Source organism: Micropterus salmoides, unplaced genomic scaffold (assembly GCF_014851395.1).
Source record: "Micropterus salmoides isolate LMB-PRFRI ecotype aquatic unplaced genomic scaffold, ASM1485139v1 Ms_hic_scaffold_7, whole genome shotgun sequence".
In the NCBI taxonomy this organism is placed as follows: Eukaryota; Metazoa; Chordata; class Actinopteri; order Centrarchiformes; family Centrarchidae; genus Micropterus; species Micropterus salmoides.
Window position 1 is genome coordinate 19,490,611 of NW_024044459.1, and position 20,126 is coordinate 19,510,736.

The 20,126-nt window shown below is 39.9% G+C and overlaps 2 protein-coding genes across 2 annotated transcripts; one reads left to right on the forward strand and one right to left on the reverse strand.

Moving 5' to 3' along the window:
• Positions 1–6,092: 6,092 nt before the first annotated feature.
• Positions 6,093–15,572, reverse strand: znf366 (zinc finger protein 366). The gene is made up of 7 exons (XM_038704266.1): positions 15,406–15,572; positions 12,217–13,239; positions 11,961–12,128; positions 11,273–11,423; positions 10,522–10,713; positions 7,678–7,852; positions 6,093–7,594 (listed from the first exon to the last, which is right to left on the reverse strand). The coding sequence occupies exons 2-7, from the start codon at positions 13,230–13,232 to the stop codon at positions 6,909–6,911; spliced, it is 2,388 nt and encodes a 795-aa protein (XP_038560194.1). The 5' UTR covers positions 13,233–13,239; positions 15,406–15,572; the 3' UTR covers positions 6,093–6,908.
• Positions 15,573–17,220: 1,648 nt separating this feature from the next.
• On the forward strand, positions 17,221–19,361 carry LOC119891180 (isotocin-neurophysin IT 1-like). Its single transcript, XM_038702539.1, has 4 exons — positions 17,221–17,326; positions 17,449–17,570; positions 18,001–18,205; positions 19,085–19,361. Exons 2-4 carry the CDS (start codon positions 17,451–17,453, stop codon positions 19,225–19,227), a joined length of 468 nt encoding a protein of 155 aa, XP_038558467.1. The 5' UTR covers positions 17,221–17,326; positions 17,449–17,450; the 3' UTR covers positions 19,228–19,361.
• The last annotated feature ends 765 nt before the right edge of the window (positions 19,362–20,126 follow it).

The following is a 20,126-nucleotide window of genomic DNA, read 5'->3' on the forward strand; positions in this document are numbered from 1 at the left end:
GTCTCCCTTTAGTGTCTGTGTCCCACTTCTTCTTCCGTACGTCACTCACTGTTTTTCTAATTAATGATTTGGCCTCTCCTTCTCCAAAGGGAACTTTCATTATTTTATCATCTTTTAATTTCAACGCTGTCTTTGCAATCTCGTCTGCTTTCTCATTCCCCTCAACTCAAACAAATTGCACATCAACTCCAGCTCTTTGTATTCTCAGCATTTTTGTCCATATTTCAATCAATAGATCATCTCTTACTGTCGTTTTGGAATTCAAACTATACAGGGCTGCAGTGAAGTCTGAACAAATGACAACTCTCTCCGGCCTCACCTCTTCTATCCACTGTAACCCTAAAATAATAGCAACCATTTCTGCTGAATATACAGATAATTTATCATTAATTCTTTTACATATAACTACATCAAACTCAGGTATGTTTACTCCCTGGATCTTTTGATCCGTCAGTGAATAATAGCATATAATTATAATAATTCCTCTTCACATAATCTTGAACCAAATATCCAATATAAACCACATTACGTTCACTCCATTCTTTCTTCTTCTCTAGAAGCTTCAAGTCCACATTGGGCACAGGAACTATCCATGCAGGAACATTACCCCATACAGTAGTTGGTCCATAGTCTATGCTTACCTTTCCATTGTTGTGTATATTCCCACCAGTCACATAAACTTTGCTGCAGGTTGTTCCTCTCCAGATCCTTTTAACTTGACCCAATATGCTAAAGACATTAAAACGTCTTAAATATAATGGCAATTCATCAGCTTCTACCAGCAGTGCATTAGCAGGGGTTGTTTTCACTGCACCTATACTGAGTCTTAGAGCTCTGAACTGTATTCTGTCTAGTTTTTCTAAAATACTCCATATGCTGCTCCATATACCATACACCCATAACCAATACACAATCGTATTAAGTCCCTATAAATATGTAGTGATTGTTTATCTGCTCCCCATTGGTAACCAGAAACTGATTCAGAACCTTTTTACATTTTGTTTTAACCTGTTTAATGTGATTCCTCCATACACATTTCTCATCAAATCACAATCCTAGATACTTGAACTCTTTCACTCTTTCCATATTTTGTCCATACAGTTTAAGCTGTGCATTATTAATCCTTCTCTTTCTGGTAAAGAAAGACTAACATTAAATCCCTAATCATATGACCATCTTTCAACTTTTAAAATAGCGCTCTGTATGCTATTAGTCACATGTCTAATGTTTTTCCCTCTTTTCCATATAGCCCCATCATCTGCATAAAGTGATGACTCAATATCTCTATCAACATTTATAAAAATGTCCTTTATCATGATATTAAACAGAATAGGGCTTATAGCGCTCCCTTGAGGAGTACCATTTTCAATTTCAAAATCCTCCAACACAGCATTTCCAACTTCAACACGGAATGTTCGGTTAGACAGGAAGTCTAAAACCCAGTTATATAGCCTTCCGCCAATACCCATTTTATGCATTTTTATCAATAGTCCTTCTCTCCACATTGAATCATAAGCTTTCTCAATATCAAAATATACTATCGCCATGACCTCTTTCATATTAACTGCCTTTTCTGCCTCATTGCTAACTTTAACTGAAGCGTCTACCGTAGATCTTCCTTTACGAAATCCACTTTGGTATTGGTTTAGCAGTCCTCTTTGCTCTAAATAATATGACAATCTATAGACAATTATTGGATGTCCCACTCAAACCATAGACTCTATATAAGAGGGTTAAACCAGTCCATATATATTTTCTTAAATTGTCTCCGGCCAAAAGTATGATCTGGTAAACGTAAAAGAAATCCTGTATGTTTTTTTATTTGTTTCTTTGCACAGGAAATAGCAAACCCTTCACGAGTAAAGTTGTAACAGCACAACAAGGAGGCAGATTATACATTTTTTAAAAATATCTTTATTTACAACAAAGACCAAAAACACGTACAAACCACCAAGTACAAACCATACAAATTTATGAGGCAGGGGAGTCCATTAAGTTAAGTTTAATGAAACCCAATCATTAAAATTCATTTAAAAATTAAAAAATTCAAATTAAACCTGAGTTATCTAAAATATTCAAAAGTCTTCTCAGTTTGTTGTTGGTTTATTGTTTCCGTGCATAACGCAAGGCAATTTCATAATGAAAAGTTTGGCAGAGTTTGGAGCCGGTCAGCTTAGGTTTTTTATGTTAAAGGTTCAGTGTGTAAGTTCTAGTGACATCTAGTGGTGAGGGTTGCGAATTGCACCCCCTCCCCTGTCAGTGCCAAATCCGTACTGGCAGCAAGATCTGTTCTGCACATGAGCAAAAGTAGTTCTGTTGGTCAAAGAAGGTTACCGCAAATCTGCCTATTCAAAATGATCCAACTAAATCTTTCATATCGAGATAAAAATGTTTTTAATCACTGGAGAGGAAACTGTTCAGTATGATGTAATAGGACTAAACTATAGATATGAAAAATCTTATTCAACAGAACATTTTTAATCTCACAATGTAGCAACCCAAAGGAGGGTAACCCTAGCTGCTAGCACCATGAGACCGATGCTGTAGGGTTAGCCAGTCGACATGCATACAATCGCTGACTTAAGTTTAGGCACACACCCTGACGGTTAGGCTAAGGGTAAGATGCTTTGGGAAGCTGGCTGTCAGCGCATTTAATACTAACGTAGCTAGCCAGCTAACTAGCGATCCTGTCCAGAGCCGAACTGGAGCTAACTACCTAGTTAGCTACCAGACTAGACAGGGCATCTCATTCAGACGCACCCAGAGGCGTCTCATACGGACGGCAAAGGGTAACTTTTGCATCAAATAACGCTAATAAAGCGTAAGTACTTCATGCCCTGAGATGAGAACAGACAACAACACACGAATAATTATGATAGGGCACATTTGCGGTAACCTTCTTTGATAGAAGTCCACTTTTACGCATGTGCAGATAGAGATCTGGCAGGCAGCACGGATATGGTACCTACATCCCCTACAGGCGAGCAGTACAGCTACGGTGCCTGAGACAGGACAAAGATGTCATCTATGAGGTAAAAGAGATTGTCAGTCAAGAAATTATTTTTCTTTTGTGGTTTTTTTTTAAATATTTTTGTTACTTTTTCATTAATAAACAACAGCCACATGAAGAAATAAAGTGCTACATGATGTCTTATACTCCTGTAATACATTATTTTACATCTTGGGAGGGTTGGCTCATCTGGACTAACATACCAAAGAGTATGACCCTAACCCTAACCTGAACACTTAAACAGTACCGATGTTTTGGCAATAGAGGGCGCTGTTTATATAAAGAGGAGACAGACCAGGTACTACTTAAGGGATTGTCTGCAATCTTTTAAACATGACTGGACAAATGTAATGTCCTGTCTAGCTTCAGGAAGCAGTCATCCGTGATGTTAAGTAACTAACACTGGCTTTTCATGGCTTTTTATGAAGTGCCACGAGGCAAAGTGAAGCTGCTCCACTTCTACTTTAGTGCACCCTCAAAATAAAACAGGAGGGATGATAGCACCTTCAGTTGGGGAGCTGAACTGTTTAGTTGAAACGTGTTTATTTGGGTCATTGACCTGTTGTCCTCTCCCGCCTCTCTGTCAGTGAGCCAGTGTTTTTGTTCTCCATTCAATCTACAGGAGCACAGCCCTCAGCTATAATTATAGTAAGCTCCTTGGCTGTGGGTCAAAGGAGGTGACAGGTTGAGACCGGGGTGGGACGGTTTTGCTAAACAATCTCATTTTCTTGCTTGCCAGCAAAACAGGAAGCTTCTACCCGATGTGCACTAGAGAGAACTGACTGGTCATTATATTGGTTTTGTGTTCGATTTATTTGCACAAGTTAAAACCAAACAGCATAAAAATTCTATTCATGAAGATGAAAAAAAGCCCCCAGAAACAGCATATTTATCACCTGTTCCTTAATAGTATAAATCACAAAAGAATTACAAAGGTCATAGGTTATAGGTTATGACATTAATTACAAAACACAATTGTAAAACAGAGGAAGAAGAAGAGAAGTCTGTTTTTGTGCTTCAGGACTTTAGGGAAGATGGAATTTTAACCAAATGAGAAAAATAGTTCCATCACTCTAATAAGACAATAAGAAATTACTTGAAATATTTCCCTCTCTGATTTGTATCTTGTATATAAAAGTAAATATTCGGAAGACATAAAGGATCCAATGAGATTAATTTTTATATTTTATATTTTTATATTTTTATGTCAATATATTCTAACTCATTTCTTAAAATAACATTAGCCTACACCTATGTCAAAAAGAATGTGCAGTAATTTGTCTGCTTACATAACAGCTAAGTGCACTTTGAAGGGAATGAAACACAATGGGCACCACCCTGTAATATATAACCAGTCATCTCCTTGTGCTATAACATCTAGTTGTTAACCAGTTAGTGACTGTGTTAGTGTTAGTGCACAGGCTTCCTGTATCATTGCAGTCCAAAGGAAGTGATGAGGATCAGGTTAGTAGATGAATAAGTGCAGCGCTGCAACTTATGCTTGAATCACTGATTAATCTGTGAATTTCTTTTAATGAATAGCTCAATCATTTGGTTTACAAAAAAAGTAAAACATGTCCATTGTAATTTCCCAGAGCTAAAGGGAGCTTCAAAATGCTGTTTTTATCAGACCAACAGTCCAGTACCTCAAGTTGTCCCCAACAGAGGATACATTAAGAAGCTTGTACAAACAAATATATATATATATATATATATGTATATATATATATGTTTTGAAAAAACTAAGTCAGTGGATCTCGTGTGGTAAATCATCACTGACTGATAAAAAAGAACATGTATGAAATGATGAAATTATATAGGTTAATAAACAGTGGACAAGCAACTAGTTAACTTTAGAATATATTTGGAGTCTGAACATGTGGAGTAGTGTAATGTTTTACATTTATTTTTAAGGCCAACCACAGTGAGAACTAATGCTGCTGTAAATGTGTAACATTAACTGTATTTTAAAGTTTGTTTTATATCAATCACAAAGCTTCGGGTGATTTTAATCATCTCTGTACGGTGTCTAAACCTCACTGATTTATAAATTGTAAATCACATCTCACCCTAATGAGATACTATCTTGTTATCTTGTCATGGTTATGATAAGTGTGTTGGTTTTCATAACAAAGCAGAACATCAACCCTTTCTTACCACAGGATTCATTTTCCCATAAGTACATGAGTCTGGGTGTGGGTGATCTTTGGCTTCTCATGTTCACTAAAGTTTCAGTTCATTAAAAACACACAGGAGAGACAGAGTTACCTTGTGAAACATCATCTTTCGTTTAGACTCTGAGATTGCACAATGTGATGCTGCGGCGAGGAGCTGACTCTAGAAAGAGACAGTGATACAAAGAGTGTGGATCCTCTTTGAGCCAGCGGTTGGGATTGAAACGTATAGGTGAGGCAAGGAAAGGAGAGGAGGATGTGAGAACTTCCTCAAACTGTTTGCAGTTTCGCCCTTTAGGACATGGTGGTCGTAATTGGTAGAAATAGAGAAGCTGCTGTTCTGCATTTCATCTGACAAGAAATGACTCTGTGTTTACCTGAACTAGCACAATAAAGCGAGGTATAATGTCATACTATAGCTCAGTGAATTGAAACACAGGAAATGATCTGTTGCTGAACTATTATACTTACGAGATATCTGTGAGATTTACAACATGATGCACTGTCTGATAATAGATCTTCTCCTACTTTTCGAATTGTTTATATGCACTCTTTCATTACAATAGTATGTCTGTTTTTAGTGAGCCTTCTGCAACGAGCAGCAACAATGTTTTATTATGAGTCATACAGACATATGAAGCCTTTGTCTGGGACACCCACTGTGTCCGTCACTATTGTTTGATCACAACCTAAAAGAGAGAAGGGGAGAGGTGTTTTCTCTTCCTCTTCCTCTGCTTTGAAAGAGAAGCAAGAGGAGAAAGGCAAGCTTTTTGAAACTCACAGCAATCATCTCTTGCTTGGTAAAGTATATGTCAGACGGAGAGGACTGACATTTAATATCTGGGCTTATGTTCTTTCAAAACAGCCCCAGTGATGTTTAAAAGTTGCCCAAAAAGACAAACTGCAGGTTCATTGCACAGGTTCATGCGTTCAAGCTTTTATTCTTGTATTTATCTTGCAGAATCAGATTCAGGTGTCCACCATTACAATGTCATACAATAAAAACGCGTCATCCCCTTAAAACTGAAATAACAAAAGCATATAGATAGAAAAAAAATCTAAACATTAGACATTAAAAAGGCAAAATCACAGTTTGGTTCATAAAAACACTGAAAGGATTTGAAAAACTCAAGCTTTGCCAAATTTGTATCTGTCAAAAACTACATTATTACACCCAATACTTACTTTGGGTACAATGTCCCATAAACAAACAAACAAAAATAATAGAATAACCATGAAAAACACGCAATGTTTTGAGCGATAACACATTTTTCATAGATTTACACCAAAAAGAGAGTCAAAGTGGAAATTCAAAACTCTCAATTATTTGTAAAAAAAAACTAAAACTTTAAATATAATTTTGCATTTTATTTTCAAAAAAGCTACGCCCTAATCATACTTTCCCACTCATAAAGGCGCATAAACCTTCTGTCAGTGGCTATTAATCAGAGTATGATATGTTCTGTACATGCAGTTTGCTTCACAGCTTTGTATTTCTTACTTCATTTGTATTTTTTGCTCTGTTAATAAACACGATATGTTCATCTTTCTCTGTTTGTGCTAACTACACCACATCCTCAGTTTTGTTTAGAGACCTAACACACTTTACTCTCTCCTGGGGGGCGTCCCTCCTAAACATCCTCTCCATTTTCCTGTCAAAAAAACATAAACTTTCTCAAAAACCTACATGTACTTCTCATTCTTAATCTAATTTTCCCTCATTCTTAATCATCTTCTTCATCCCGTGGACCCGTAACTCCCATGAATTCACCTGTTTCTGACCTGCTCTCGTTCCTCTCTGCTACATCGGTGGCTTCGTCACAAAAGCCATCCATCTGTGTTTTGCTTTGCTCTGACTCATCTAGTTTTGAGTGATGATCTTCAAGTTCTGAATCATAGTCATAGTCATACGACTGTCTATTGCCTGTCTCATGGTGATACAACTGATCATCTAGCTCTGAATCAGATTCATAGGTCACCTCAGATGTGTCTCCTGACTGTAATAGCTGCACCTGGTCACTTCCTGGATCTACAGAGTGTCCTTCTTCTGCTGACTCCCTCTCATATTTCTGTTCATCTAAACTACGCTGATACATTTGTTTCTGATCCTCCCCGGATCTTAGTTCATCTGGAGACTGCTGCCCTCTCTCCTCCAGCTCACGGATGTACTGGTCCTCACTTGCCGGCTCCTGTTGGTCCACCTCAGGGCTGTACTGGCTCCTTCTGTACAAACTCTCCTCATCCTCCTCCTGACATGAGCTTCCAGGGACGCTCTCGCCATCAGACTGCGAGTGGCGGAGGCTGGGCAGGCCCGGGGGCTTCTGGGAAAGGTCAAATGGCTCCTCTTGGCTGAAGTGGCTGAGGAGGCCCATGGGAGTGGACAGGCAGAATCGTCCTCTTTGCCTAAATACTGAAGTTAGAGAAATAAGCACATACATCAAGCAACTTTTGCATGTTAAATGAATATAGAATCCACAATATGTGCATGCTTACATCTTTCATCCAGCCCTCTGTCCATGACGCCATGTTTGACCTTCATGTGTCTGGTGAGGTTTCCCTTCAGCGTGAACTTGCTCGGGCAGTAAAGGCATTTGAACGGTTTGCTGTCTGAGTGGAGATGCATGTGTCCCATTAGGTTGTGCATCCTGTTGAACTCCTTCCCACAAAGCTGAGAGACAAAGGAGAGATGTGTAAGGTAAGTTGTCAGTAGCTAAATAAGAAATCTAGCTATTTTTACACAATGAACAATAAACAGTAATGTATGTGCTTTGCATTCTGAGTGGCTGACGTAAAATTCCTTGCAGCAACATCCTGGAGTCCCTCCCCTCCCCCTACCTTTGGACCTTTTTATATACAGTCTATGCTTTGGACAGAGCCTGGCTAGCTGTTTCGCCCTGTTTCCAGTCTTTATGCTAATGCTACGCTAACCTGTTGCTGGCTCAAGCTACATATTTACAGGCATGAGAGTGATACCTTTTCATCTCTTTTCAAGAGAGCGAATAATAATAAAGAGTAAAATAAAAATAATAAAAAAGTATTTCCCAGAATGTCAAACAATTCCTTTAAGTAAAAGTATCAATACCACAATGCCAATTAACTAGTAGCCTACTGCATTCAAAGTTTTACTTTAAGTATGGAAAAGTAAGGAAACTATGGAAAGAAAAATGACTAATTACCAGCCTACTACTGACTACTCTGGCAGTGTAGTTAATGACAAATTATATTTTAGATGCTGACCATATGTGTTGTATCAAATCTCAATCTGGATAGTGACAAGGACCTAGCTGTCAGATAAATGTAGTTGAGTGATTAAAAAGTAAAAATTTTCTATCTGAGATGCGGAGAAGTGCAACTGAAAAGTAGTAGGATTGCTAATATTCAAGTAAAGTACAATTTTATGCAAGCACAGTACTTGAGAAAACTTACTTAGTTACTTTCCGCCACTGGCTGCAACACTGAGGATACGAAAACAATAGGCCAACACCATCCACCTATTATTTTTCTTTCTCTGCCAAACCCCTTTTGTTAGATGACTAATTTTCACAGAATGCCGAGTTGTAGAGCTACACGTAATCATGAATGAATGTGCAGGCATTCAGACATACATAGACACACACACCCACACCCCTTCTCCCTCCTTCTATCCTTGTTTTCCTCTTTGTCTTCCCCTCTCTCTTGCTCCCTGACACACACACACACACACAAGAAAAACAGAAAGAGACAGAGAGAAAGAAAGGAAGCAACATCGAGACAGGGCCAGGAGGAGAACAGGGAAGGGCAACTCCTGCGCTGTCCTTCCTCTGCATTCTTTTTTATTAGGGTGGTCCTTTCCTTCAGGAGGAGAGAGGGACTGTAAACTGTCCAAGAGGACCGTGAGAAAACAGGAAGCTCCCTCCAGCAGCAGAGAAAGCGAGATGAAATCTATTTGAGGGCCATGTTCTCCGGGGAGGCTGGGGGGGCCATTGTTAGAGAGGCAGTTTGTGCAGCGATATCCTTCCTATGGACAAGGAGGCTTCTACTGCCAAAAGCCTCTCTGCTATCTGGTCATCGTCTCAGTCCTTGTACCAAACACCAAGGTCAAAACAGACTCCAGAAAAGTGGGGAAATCCTTTAATAGCAGCTTCCACTAAATTATACATGTTTGGTTCTTGGCTGTATCTTTCAGTTACAGTACCTTACCGTAAAGGGAATGACTATTACAGGAACAAGTTGACATTTTGCAAAATACACTCAAACGCTTTCTTGCCGAAAGTAAGGTGAGAAGGTTGATACCACCTCTTGTGGCCAATGTTAATTAGAAGCTAGAGCTGGTTAGCTTAGCTTATCACAAAGAATGTAAATTGGAGAAACAGCTATCGTGGCTCTGTCCATCCATCCATCCATCCATCCATTGTCAACCGCTTATCCTGTGTACAGGGTCGCGGGGGGCTGGAGCCAATCCCAGCTTACATCAGGCAAAAGGCGGGGTACACCCTGGATAGGTTGCCAGTCCATCGCAGGGCCACACATAGACAAACAACCACTCACACTCACACCTAAGGACAATTTTAGAGACACCAATTAACCTACCCTGCATTTCGTTGGATGGTGGGAGGAAGCTGGAGCACCCGGAGAGAACCCACGCGGACAAGGGGAGAACAAGTTCTTGCTGTGAGGCAACAGTGCTAACCACTGCACCACCGCGCCGCCTTGTATGCATCAAACATATTAATTATAAAATGTTAATTAGTGAGCTTTAGATGTGCTAGTATTTTGTTACCATTGAGCTAAGCTAAGCTTAGTGGCTGCTGGCGGTAGCTTCATAATTACCCAACAAGTAAATTGTATATAGAATAGAAGTTCTTTTTGAACTTCCATTGGCAGGACGGCATTGTTTGTCTTTGCCTTATAAACTGTTACAAATCACTGTTTGTGACATGCCAGTGCTAGCGTTAAGGTTTAGTTAGGTTTAGGCACTAAAGCAATTGGTCAGGGTTAGGCAAACATTGTGGTTTGGGTTACAATTTCTACCAGGTTATGGTTAGGGGCATAGATATAGATATGTCTATGGGAATTTTGTTGTCATGGTTATAATAATTATTGCACTCACAGTTAAAAAAGCCTGTTGACTGTTGGTAGGAAACAGTGAAGAAACAGAGGTCTGAAACGATAGATTGTCGGGAGGACGGTAATTGTACAGACAAGAGCAGTATCGATCTTCTCATCTACCTCGGCAAGAAAGCGAATAAAAGTATTTCCCAGAATGCTGAACTATTCCTTTAATCGGTGAATGAATGAGGATTTGAAGGCCAAAACACAACGCAAAGAGCCACATCTGACATGTTAAATTTGACTAACCTTGCATTTATAGGGCTTGATGTCCGAGTGGACAATCATGTGAGCCTTGAGAGTCTGTTTTTGGACGAAACTCTTGAAGCACATGTGGCACTGGTAGGCCCGTATGTTGGTGTGGATGAGGACATGGCGCTTCATGTTGGCCAACAGGGTGAACTCACGACCACAGATGCGACACTTGTGCTCCTTCACCCCCTAAAGAATGAGATAATGAGGAAGTAGCAGCGTGAGAAATGTGGTCAACAGACGAGTCTTTCTGCTGCTTACAATTTCGGGAAAATGCCACTTGTCTTGTCCGATTTTATCCCAAAGTTTCCAAAGATATATATTTTGGGAAATTAAGTTTTGGGTTTCACTGTCTCACTCAGTGTAAACATCACACTACTTCAATAAGACTTTAGACCCGCTCATACAGTATATTTATAAAGAAGATGCTGTCAAACATTGTAGACTAAGAAGGTTTTTCTAACCCTAATAAAAGATGAAAACTGGGTGTTAAGGAGTTAAAAATAGCTTTAGGAACCAGAATTTAAGAGGAAATTGCTTTGAGACAGCTGCCAAAACAACCTGTTAGGCTAGAGTCCAAACACTTTCAAGCATCTTCACTATCCAACATATAGTGGAAATTGATGTGACAGCAAAATTGATAACTCTGTTCACTTCCAAAAAGAAAAACATGTTTTTTTTCTTCCAACCCCTGCCAAAAAATGAGAAATGTCATGTCTTTTCTATTTGTCCTCCTAATTAAACCTACTTTGTGGGTGAGCGTGTGCTGTTTCAGGTGGTGTGACTGGATGAATTCCATCCCACACTCACTGCAGATGTACGGTCTGATGTCTTTGTGTTTCATCATGTGGTTCTGAAGCTGGCTCGGGTACTGGAAAGTCTTCTGGCACTCTGCACACCTGCAGGATCAACAGGTAAACTGTCAGATGTGCATAGAGCCAAATGGAGAACTGAAATATTTAAGCAGTACATTTTGGGAAATGTACTTGCACAGAGTTAAATGAGAAGGTCATATGCCACTCGCATGCCTGTACAGCTAGCAATCCAATTTTTTAATCCACACAAAAACCAGTATTAAAAACGCATGCTGTGGTTTTACATATAGTTGTGTGCTGGACTTTTGCTAGTTTTCCCACTGATTAAACAAATAGAACATGTTAATTAGTGAACTTTTAGAGGTGCTGATAGGGAGATTTTGCTACCATCAGACACAGCCAGGCAAGCCGTTTCCAACTTTATGCTAAGTTAAGCTAACTGGCTGCTAGCTGTAGCTTCATATTTTGTGTACAGACCTAGCATGAGAGCAGTATCCATCTTCTCATCTACCTCTCGACAAGAAAACAACTAAGGATATTTCCCAAGATGTCAAACTATTGCTTTAACAACACATTCACTGAGATATGTCAACCAAGAAAAGAACTGTTTTTTGTGCTCACCTGTACAGGGTGGGGCCACGATGGGCTGTCAGGTGCCTCTTCAGCTGGGCTAGCGTGGGGAAATCCAGACCACACTCAACACATATGTTCTCCTGGCCTTTCTCATGCTTCAGCTCATGGGCGCGAAGCTCACTGGGGTAAGCAAAACCTCGGCCACACACACTGCAGCTGGAGTGGCAAGTGTGTGAAAGATTAGGGCAAAAAGAGGACAGCTGAAAATAAAAAGCACAAAAAAAACCTGCTACAAAACATCTACCTGTACGGCTTCACATCACTGTGCTGCATCATGTGTCTCTTCAGGTGGCTGGTCTGAGTGAAGGCCTTGTGGCACACCTGGCACTTGTGGGGTCTCATGCCCTGGTGAGTGAGCAGGTGTGTGTGCAGGTGGCTCAGCTGCTTAAACAGCTTCCCACACAGGTGGCAGCCATGTGGCTTGATGCCGTTGTGCCCCAGGATGTGTGTGACCAGGTTGTACTTGGAGGTATAGGACTTCTCACACATACGACACTTCCATCTCTTCTGGTCACCTCCCACGTCTACATAATAACTGTCATCCACGTGGACGTTGAGACCGAGCTTTTCAGCAGTGGTCGTCCCACTGCGAGGAGGTCCCTCACGACTTCGATGCCTGGGGCGGAGTTCCTCTCTTGGGTAGAAAGAACCAGGGGAGAGGTGCATGACAGGGCCGGGCATGAAGAAGGGGTATGGAAGGAGGCTGTGGTGGAGAGACGGGAAGTAGGGAGGGTGGAGGAGGAGATGAGAAGGAGGCCAAACGGGGGAAGGACTGACAGGCTCCTGTTTCACCTGCTCAGGTAGAATTATTCCTGGCGATCTGTGATGGAGCTGCAGTCTGTTTAGCTCAATCATACCAGGGATGGGCTTTAGAGATGAAGAAGGAATGGGGTGAGGCGAGAGGGAGTAGGGCATGTGGTTCACTGACTTCTTACTGCTGCTTTCGTCTGCCTCCTCTGCTCTTCTGTCAGAAGAGTCACCTCCTGTGGCGTCCATTTTAAAAGGAGTTCTTTTGCGTTTTTGAGATCCTTCCTTTTGGGTATAAGCTGGGCCGAGCATGGGAAAGAAAGCAGGTGGGCTGAATGCAGCGTAGGTGTCTGTGGTGGGTGATATGCTGGGATAACTGGTGGGGGAGAATTCTGGGGGCTTAATATAAAGCGGAGGTGGGTTTAAGTAGAAACTGTGCCGCGATGCTTGTCTCAGCTCACCTCTGAAAGGAGGACTTCTTACTGGCGGGAAATTCACTCCGTCTGTTTCCATCTTCTTTCTGCGTTAGAAAGAGTACACTAAGTGGTTAAATGTCATTAAACAGTACTAGTCCTGAGTTATCTAGTGGGTGATGATGAGATGAGATTTATTTATTTATCTTATTTTAACTTTATGTAACCAGGAAGTCCCTTGAGATTGAAATCTCTTTTCCAAGGGAGACCTGGCCAAGAAGATTAATGGGGTAGGAAGAACAAAAAGAAATACCTCTGCTATGCAAATTTGTATTCAATTTCTGCACTTTAGATTAAATCTTATGTTTAGAATCAGTTCATCTTTAACAATACATTGTATTTTGTCTATTTTTTTATGTAAAATCTTAGCCTGAAAAGCAGCTATAAACAAAAGCTGTCAAATTAATGTATTGGAGTGAAAATTGCAATATTTCCCTCTGAAATGTAGAATAAAAGTAGCTTAAAATGGACTTAAGTACAGAACTTGAGTAAATATACTCAGTTACTTTCCACCTCTGTTTAAACCCCCAAAACAGACTAGTCATTTGTAAAAAGATTTTGATGAAAGTACATCCAATGCTTCAGTGTCTGGTTTTCTATTTATGATGTGAAACTGTTCCTCTGAAGGTTTCTCTGGAAGGAATGTGACCAGGCAAACAAACAGTTTGGTGTTGACACCCACACATTTTAGTGTTCAACCTGAAACCTTTCACTTCTTCCTTTCTCATAGACCTTGTCCTCTCCTGAAATTAGGAAGTTATCTGTGAAATGTTCACCTCTACCTCCCGTAACACTTTTCGCTTCTCCATGTCTTTTTTCTCTGCTCTGTTCATCTTTTTTTTTCACACTGATAACCAACAAGAACTTCCCCTTTTCTCCTCCACTGATAGTGCCAAGTGATGTTTAAATCTGTGTCTCTGTGCACTGTGAGCAACGTGAAGTCTGAGTTCGATAAAATAACTGAAAAGGATAAAACTGTGATCTGTAAAGATGTGTTATAGCACTAAATAACACCACCATTGCAGTTTATATGTACATACTTTGGTGATACTCAGAGGGGAACTGTCTTACTTCTGCATGACATCCAATATTGTACATACAGTATGTATTCTATTCCTGTAAATAACTCTGTGCTTATCAGACAAGCTGCTGAGATCCATATCAATCTGCTCAAGCAAGACCACAAGTTCTACTTATCTGTATCTACTATATGCAGATGCGGCAACTCTTCCTGTGCAATGATACACACAAAATACACATATTACCTTTTGTAACTAAAGATTATCTTCATTGTCATTATTTACAATTAATTAATTAATCAAAAACAATTAATCGTTCTACTGTTTGGTCAAATGTCAGGGAAAAAAAAGTCTGATCAATTACAATCACCTACGTTAAAGAAAAGGCTCTCATCATCATTTAGAAGCTGAAGTAAGGAATAGTTTGGTATTTTTGCTTGACAAATGTCATGAGTCATCGATTACCAGAATAGTTATGTATCTGTCAGTTGACTGAGCATTTAATCAACTATTTCAGCTCTCAACAATCAATAAACATCCACATTCACATACATGCAGATAGTGTAATATGATTGAAACATCTCAAAGACAATCTGTTATGTAGGACTAGTGTTAATATCCCTTAAATTAACACAATAAGTGAATTTGAACAAGAGATTACAGACAAACAAAATAAAATAAATAAACACAACAGGGCCTGCGATGGACTGGCAACCTGTCCAGGGTGTACCCCGCCTTTTGCCCGATGTAAGCTGGGATTGGCTCCAGCCCCCCGCGACCCTGTACGCAGGATAAGCGGTTGACGATGGATGGATGGAACACAACAGGGACTTATGTGGATGGTGTGATTAGTGATATATAGAAAACATAAACCACAACCAGAATGAAATATTATTCTGCCTCTTTTTTTTGCAACAATTTCAGATGCATAACGACATGTTCAGTGTTTCCCTTTGAGCCAGTTTCAAATGCTCTCCTGGATATGATCGTTTTCTTTTATCCTCCTCACTTCTCCCACTTAAAGTGCACTGTGCAGAGACCCCCACTCTATACTTTGCCACACGATGCATTCCAAACAATCCAGTAAAGCCGAAGCCCCTCCTCACATGCCAGTCAGTGCCATTTAAGTGTGTGTGTGTGTGTGTGTGTGTGTGTTTGTGTGCGGCTGCAGCAAAGTCTGTGTGTGGAACTTACCAGTTCAGTGTGTTTTCTGTGATGCTGTGGCTGAAGTGCTGCTGCAGCTGCTGCTGTTGTACCTGTACCTGCGTTCTCTCCCTCCTGCTCGCGCTGCAACTCTCCTGACAATGAGCCGCCCGTCCACGGATAGCATTTGAAGTGACTTAAGAAAGAGAACAGGAACAATCACTTTGTTCTCATTTTTCAGATGAGTACCTTCGGAGAGAAGGAAGGAAGGGAGGGGAGAGGAAGTCAACAAGCCTAGTGCCTTCCTGCAGAAAAATAAGGAAACACTAGATAGACATCTCCATTTCTCTATGAAATAGGGATTTGCACAGCTTTTGGAGGAACGCGGGGAGTCAAGATCTGATGTTACACAAGAAAAACAATGCAGTTTGAATGTTTAACAGCCGTGAAGTGAGGTGCATTGTTGGAAGATGATCTCAGTCTGTTAAAGCCAGCTCCTTCTCTGGAAATGTATGCTAAGAATGATTGATTTCATTTTTTTAATGAATAAAATCTTCATGTTTTGAGATGGAATATGAAAAGATTTTACTGCAAGCTTGTGAAAAGCACCAACATTATTTCATTTAAAGATTTTTCAGATCCTCGAGCTCTGTCAGTCAGGTGCATAGTGTTTGTCATACAGGGGCTGTGCACTTTTACATAATTCTTTCTTTCTGTTTAAAGAAAAAAAGAGCATTTGTTCTACTTTATAAATTGTAATTTTTGGTGCATTGTTTGTGGTGTTGTCACAGTAGATTGCACAATATTGCATAATAAGTCCCTGTTAATCCCTGTTATTTTGTCCACATCCTGAGAAAGCATGACAGTTGAAAAACATTAACAGATAATAAAAGATTAACGCATAAACAGATTAACAACACAGCCACTAGGAGGCAAGAGTGGCCCTTTGTCTGAGTGAGGCTTCAGTCCAGTTTTCAACCCTCCATGACAGCAGCTTGTCTTATTTGTCTTCATATGGTGATTGCATTTATGTTTTATGATCTGTCTTTTTGTTGAAATCTAAATAAATTAATATCAGTCTATGTCACGATGTCTCACTAGAAGTTAGCGAAGAAAGACGACGTGATCAACTCTGGTTTTAATTGAGATGATGTGGCAGTTAGTGGTTCAGGAAGAGCTGCAATAATTGAGCTCATATCATTGAAACAGTGAAACTGTCTTTTATGGGTTGTGGCCAATCATTAGCTTTGTTAATTAGCTCATAAAACCAATCAACCTCAGGCCTGGCCGATGTGTGCGTCAATTCCTGTGAGGAATTAAGGAAATGGAAATGTGGAGGTGTGTGTGTGTGTGTGTGTGTGTGTGTGTGTGTGTCTTTTTGCCATGAATGTGTTTGTTTACAAACATCTAGTCTACAAAATAACTCTGTGTGCGGCACTTCTGAGCCAAAACATTTGTCCAGAGAAAAACTTCTTCACAAGACCTTTGAAACTGGCTTTTTTAACTTCCGTCATCTGTCCAGGAAAACACGGTTAAATACAAAACAAGAAAATCCTTAAAATGTATCTCCTTTTAATAGTAAAATCAGATCAAAGTTTTACTACGCTCCTGTCCACTCACGCTTTAAATAATCTCCCCATTCTCCTCTTCACCTCTCTGACTTTCCTGTCATCTCCAACATGCATGGTCACGCACCACGAGCCCTTCTATAATGATTCTCAACAGCAAAGCATGCCACAGAACCACCTTGCCCTTTGACCCGGCCTGCCCAGTGGTCAACTTCATCGCCGGAGGTGACTGTAACTCATAACGGGCTCATTAAGGATCTCTAAGTGGCTTTTGGCTTTCTGTGTCACTCTCAAGAGAAGCCTTGGACGTATATATAAGACATGTCAGAGACACCAAGAACAGAAGAAGCATCCAGGAGCATCTGAAACGAACACTTGAAATCTACTGATCATCGAGAGATTTAGTAAGTGGGTTTGCTTTCTGCGGATTTCTTAATATCTGTCTAACTTAGATTTTGTAGTCAGTTAACGTTTTGTTTTGTATGTTTGGGTAATAACAAGTTTTGCTGTTGCTTTGTCTCCGCAGAAATGACTGGAGCTGCTGTGTCCGTGTGCCTACTTTTTCTCCTGTCTGTATGTTCAGCCTGTTACATTTCTAACTGTCCTATCGGTGGGAAGAGGTCCATAATGGATGCACCACTGCGCAAGGTGAGCTGCTTTTAACACTATTTTAATACCTTTTTGAAGTTCTGAACTCAGATGCAGCAAACCGACAAATGTTTGCTAGATTCAATGAGGGTTTTACGTAGTCATACTCTTTATTTATGTGGCCCAAAATCACACTTCACAAGAGACCATCTATCCTTACACATTTGATTTGGATGAGAAACAACTCACACTGACAAAAAAGTAAGAAACTCAAGAACAGCAGAACAGGGATTCCTCTTCCAAAACGGACAGACATTTAATAGATGTTGAAGATCTATAGAAATAACTGTAAAATAAATTGTAGCTTCCTATAATTTTGCTGTTTGAACCCCAGCAATTGCACACAAAAGAGCTTAGTTTGGACTGAAAAATATTTGTGCTGAACAGTGGCTGTGACATTACATTCTAAACAGTCGTTTTCCTCCAAAAGTGCATGTCGTGTGGCCCCGGAGAGAGGGGCCGCTGCTTCGGCCCAAGTATCTGCTGCGGGGAGGGCCTCGGCTGTCTGCTGGGCTCCCCAGAAACAGCTCACTGTGTGGAGGAGAACTACCTGCTCACCCCTTGCCAGTCAGGAGGGAGACCCTGTGGATCTGAGGGCGGACGCTGCGCTGCTTCAGGGCTCTGCTGTGATGCAGGTCAGGTAGAACATAAAGTGGACTTCAGATCCTTTACTAAAGTAGAAGTAGCAATATCACTCTGGCAAAATACTCCCTTAGAGGTAAAAGTCCAGCATTCAAAACTCTAGTTAAGTAAAAGTACAGAAGTATTATCAGCAACATTTAATTTTAATTTTAAAAAGTATAAACGTAAAAGTACCCACTATGGTGGCATTATCATTGGATAATAATTATTGCGTTGCATTACTTTGTTGACAGTTTTTTAACATTTCAGTTGACCAAAGTGGAGCCGATTCTAAACACCTATGCATCGTATTTTATATGCTCATTGTAGATGTTTAAAATCTGAATCAGTAAAGTAACAGTAAGCTATACCGTCAAATAAATATAGCAGAGGAAAGAATATTTCCTTCTGAAATGTAGCAGTAGAAGGGAGATACTCAAGTACTGTACAAGTACTTAAGTAAAGGACTACCTTCCACCTTTGCTTATTGGATTGATTTATGTGATATTCTAGTATGTTTCTATTCTATTACAAAATGTGAATCAGCTAAATGTGAAAAATAACTGCTTCTGTGGCACAAGTATGTTGGTTTTCATCCCAACTCCTTAAGTTTACATCCAGTCTATGTTATTTCTTATAATGCTGCCAGAATTAGAAGCTTGATTCCTGTTAGAGTCATACATATTAGACAATGCCAGCTCTCTTTTGAGTGTAAAGTGCAATTAAATAAGCAACATTCTGTGTCTTTGCATTTGAGTTCTGCTACTTCAGTCAATGTGAGCAATGCTTTGATCATTTGCCCTCTTGTTCTTGAAAAGGTTCACTGCCCCAGGTCAGAAAACCTGATAAGAACATATTGTACATATGGGTTTGTTTTTTGTTTTATGCCACAGAAAGCTGCACTACAGACCAATCCTGTCTCAATGAGGAGGAAGGAGATGACCAAACCAGCCTATTGGAAGGCAGCGACCCCAGTGACATCATCCTCAGGCTCCTGCATCTGGCTGGTCACACTTCTTCTCACCGAATTCACTAATGAGCTGCTCCTGCCACCAAGGTCTCATGGGAAACTTTTCAGCTGTATAGACAAAATTGGACTTGTAGTTGTAGATCATATAGTTGTATTTCTGTTTGTCATCATCACTCTGATTTTGTTCTTTTCCCCTGGAATATTTCTGTAAAGAACATTTGTCAATATATTTTTATGTATGAAAATAGGGATGAATACTGACAGTGGTCATCCAGATTTCTGCATGTTGAAATAAAGTTTTGAGAGAGTATAAAATGTTGTTCTTCATTTGAGAGACATGTGAATGAAACTTCAAAAATGGCTACATATAGACAGTTCTAAATCCTTCTAAATCCCTTTTCTTTTTATGCAGTAAAGAATAATAAAGCTTATCAGGCTGCTGTGTTGCACTATATTCCACTATCGCCAGATGTACTCGCAGTTGTCTTTATCTTTCAGATATTCAGCTTTGCATAACCCTGCAACAAACAAGGATCCTCACATGACACTGTGTGTGTTTTCGTGGCAACTTCAGTGACACAATATCACTGTTGCAACAGTTATGATGGTTATCTTGTACGGTAGTCACCTTTGATACATTTTTTTAACTTCATGGTTTAACCATAAGCTCTTGTCCTATGTTAAAGGTGAATGCCAAACAAACTTAATTATCTATTCTGAAGAAAGTATGCTCTGAAACACTCATGAGAAACTATGGCTTTGTGCTTGATTGCATTATTTTGTCATATCTTGGGCTTGCTCTGTAAAAAGCTCTTTATTTGAGGAAGCTTATCTTGAATAGTGACATCACCTGATCACCATTGTAATTAAATGAAGATTTTAGATGGCAGTATTCTCAAGCAGTGTTTTTTCCCAGCTGCTAAGAAAATGGCATAAAAGCCAAACCTTATAATAAAATAGAAAAT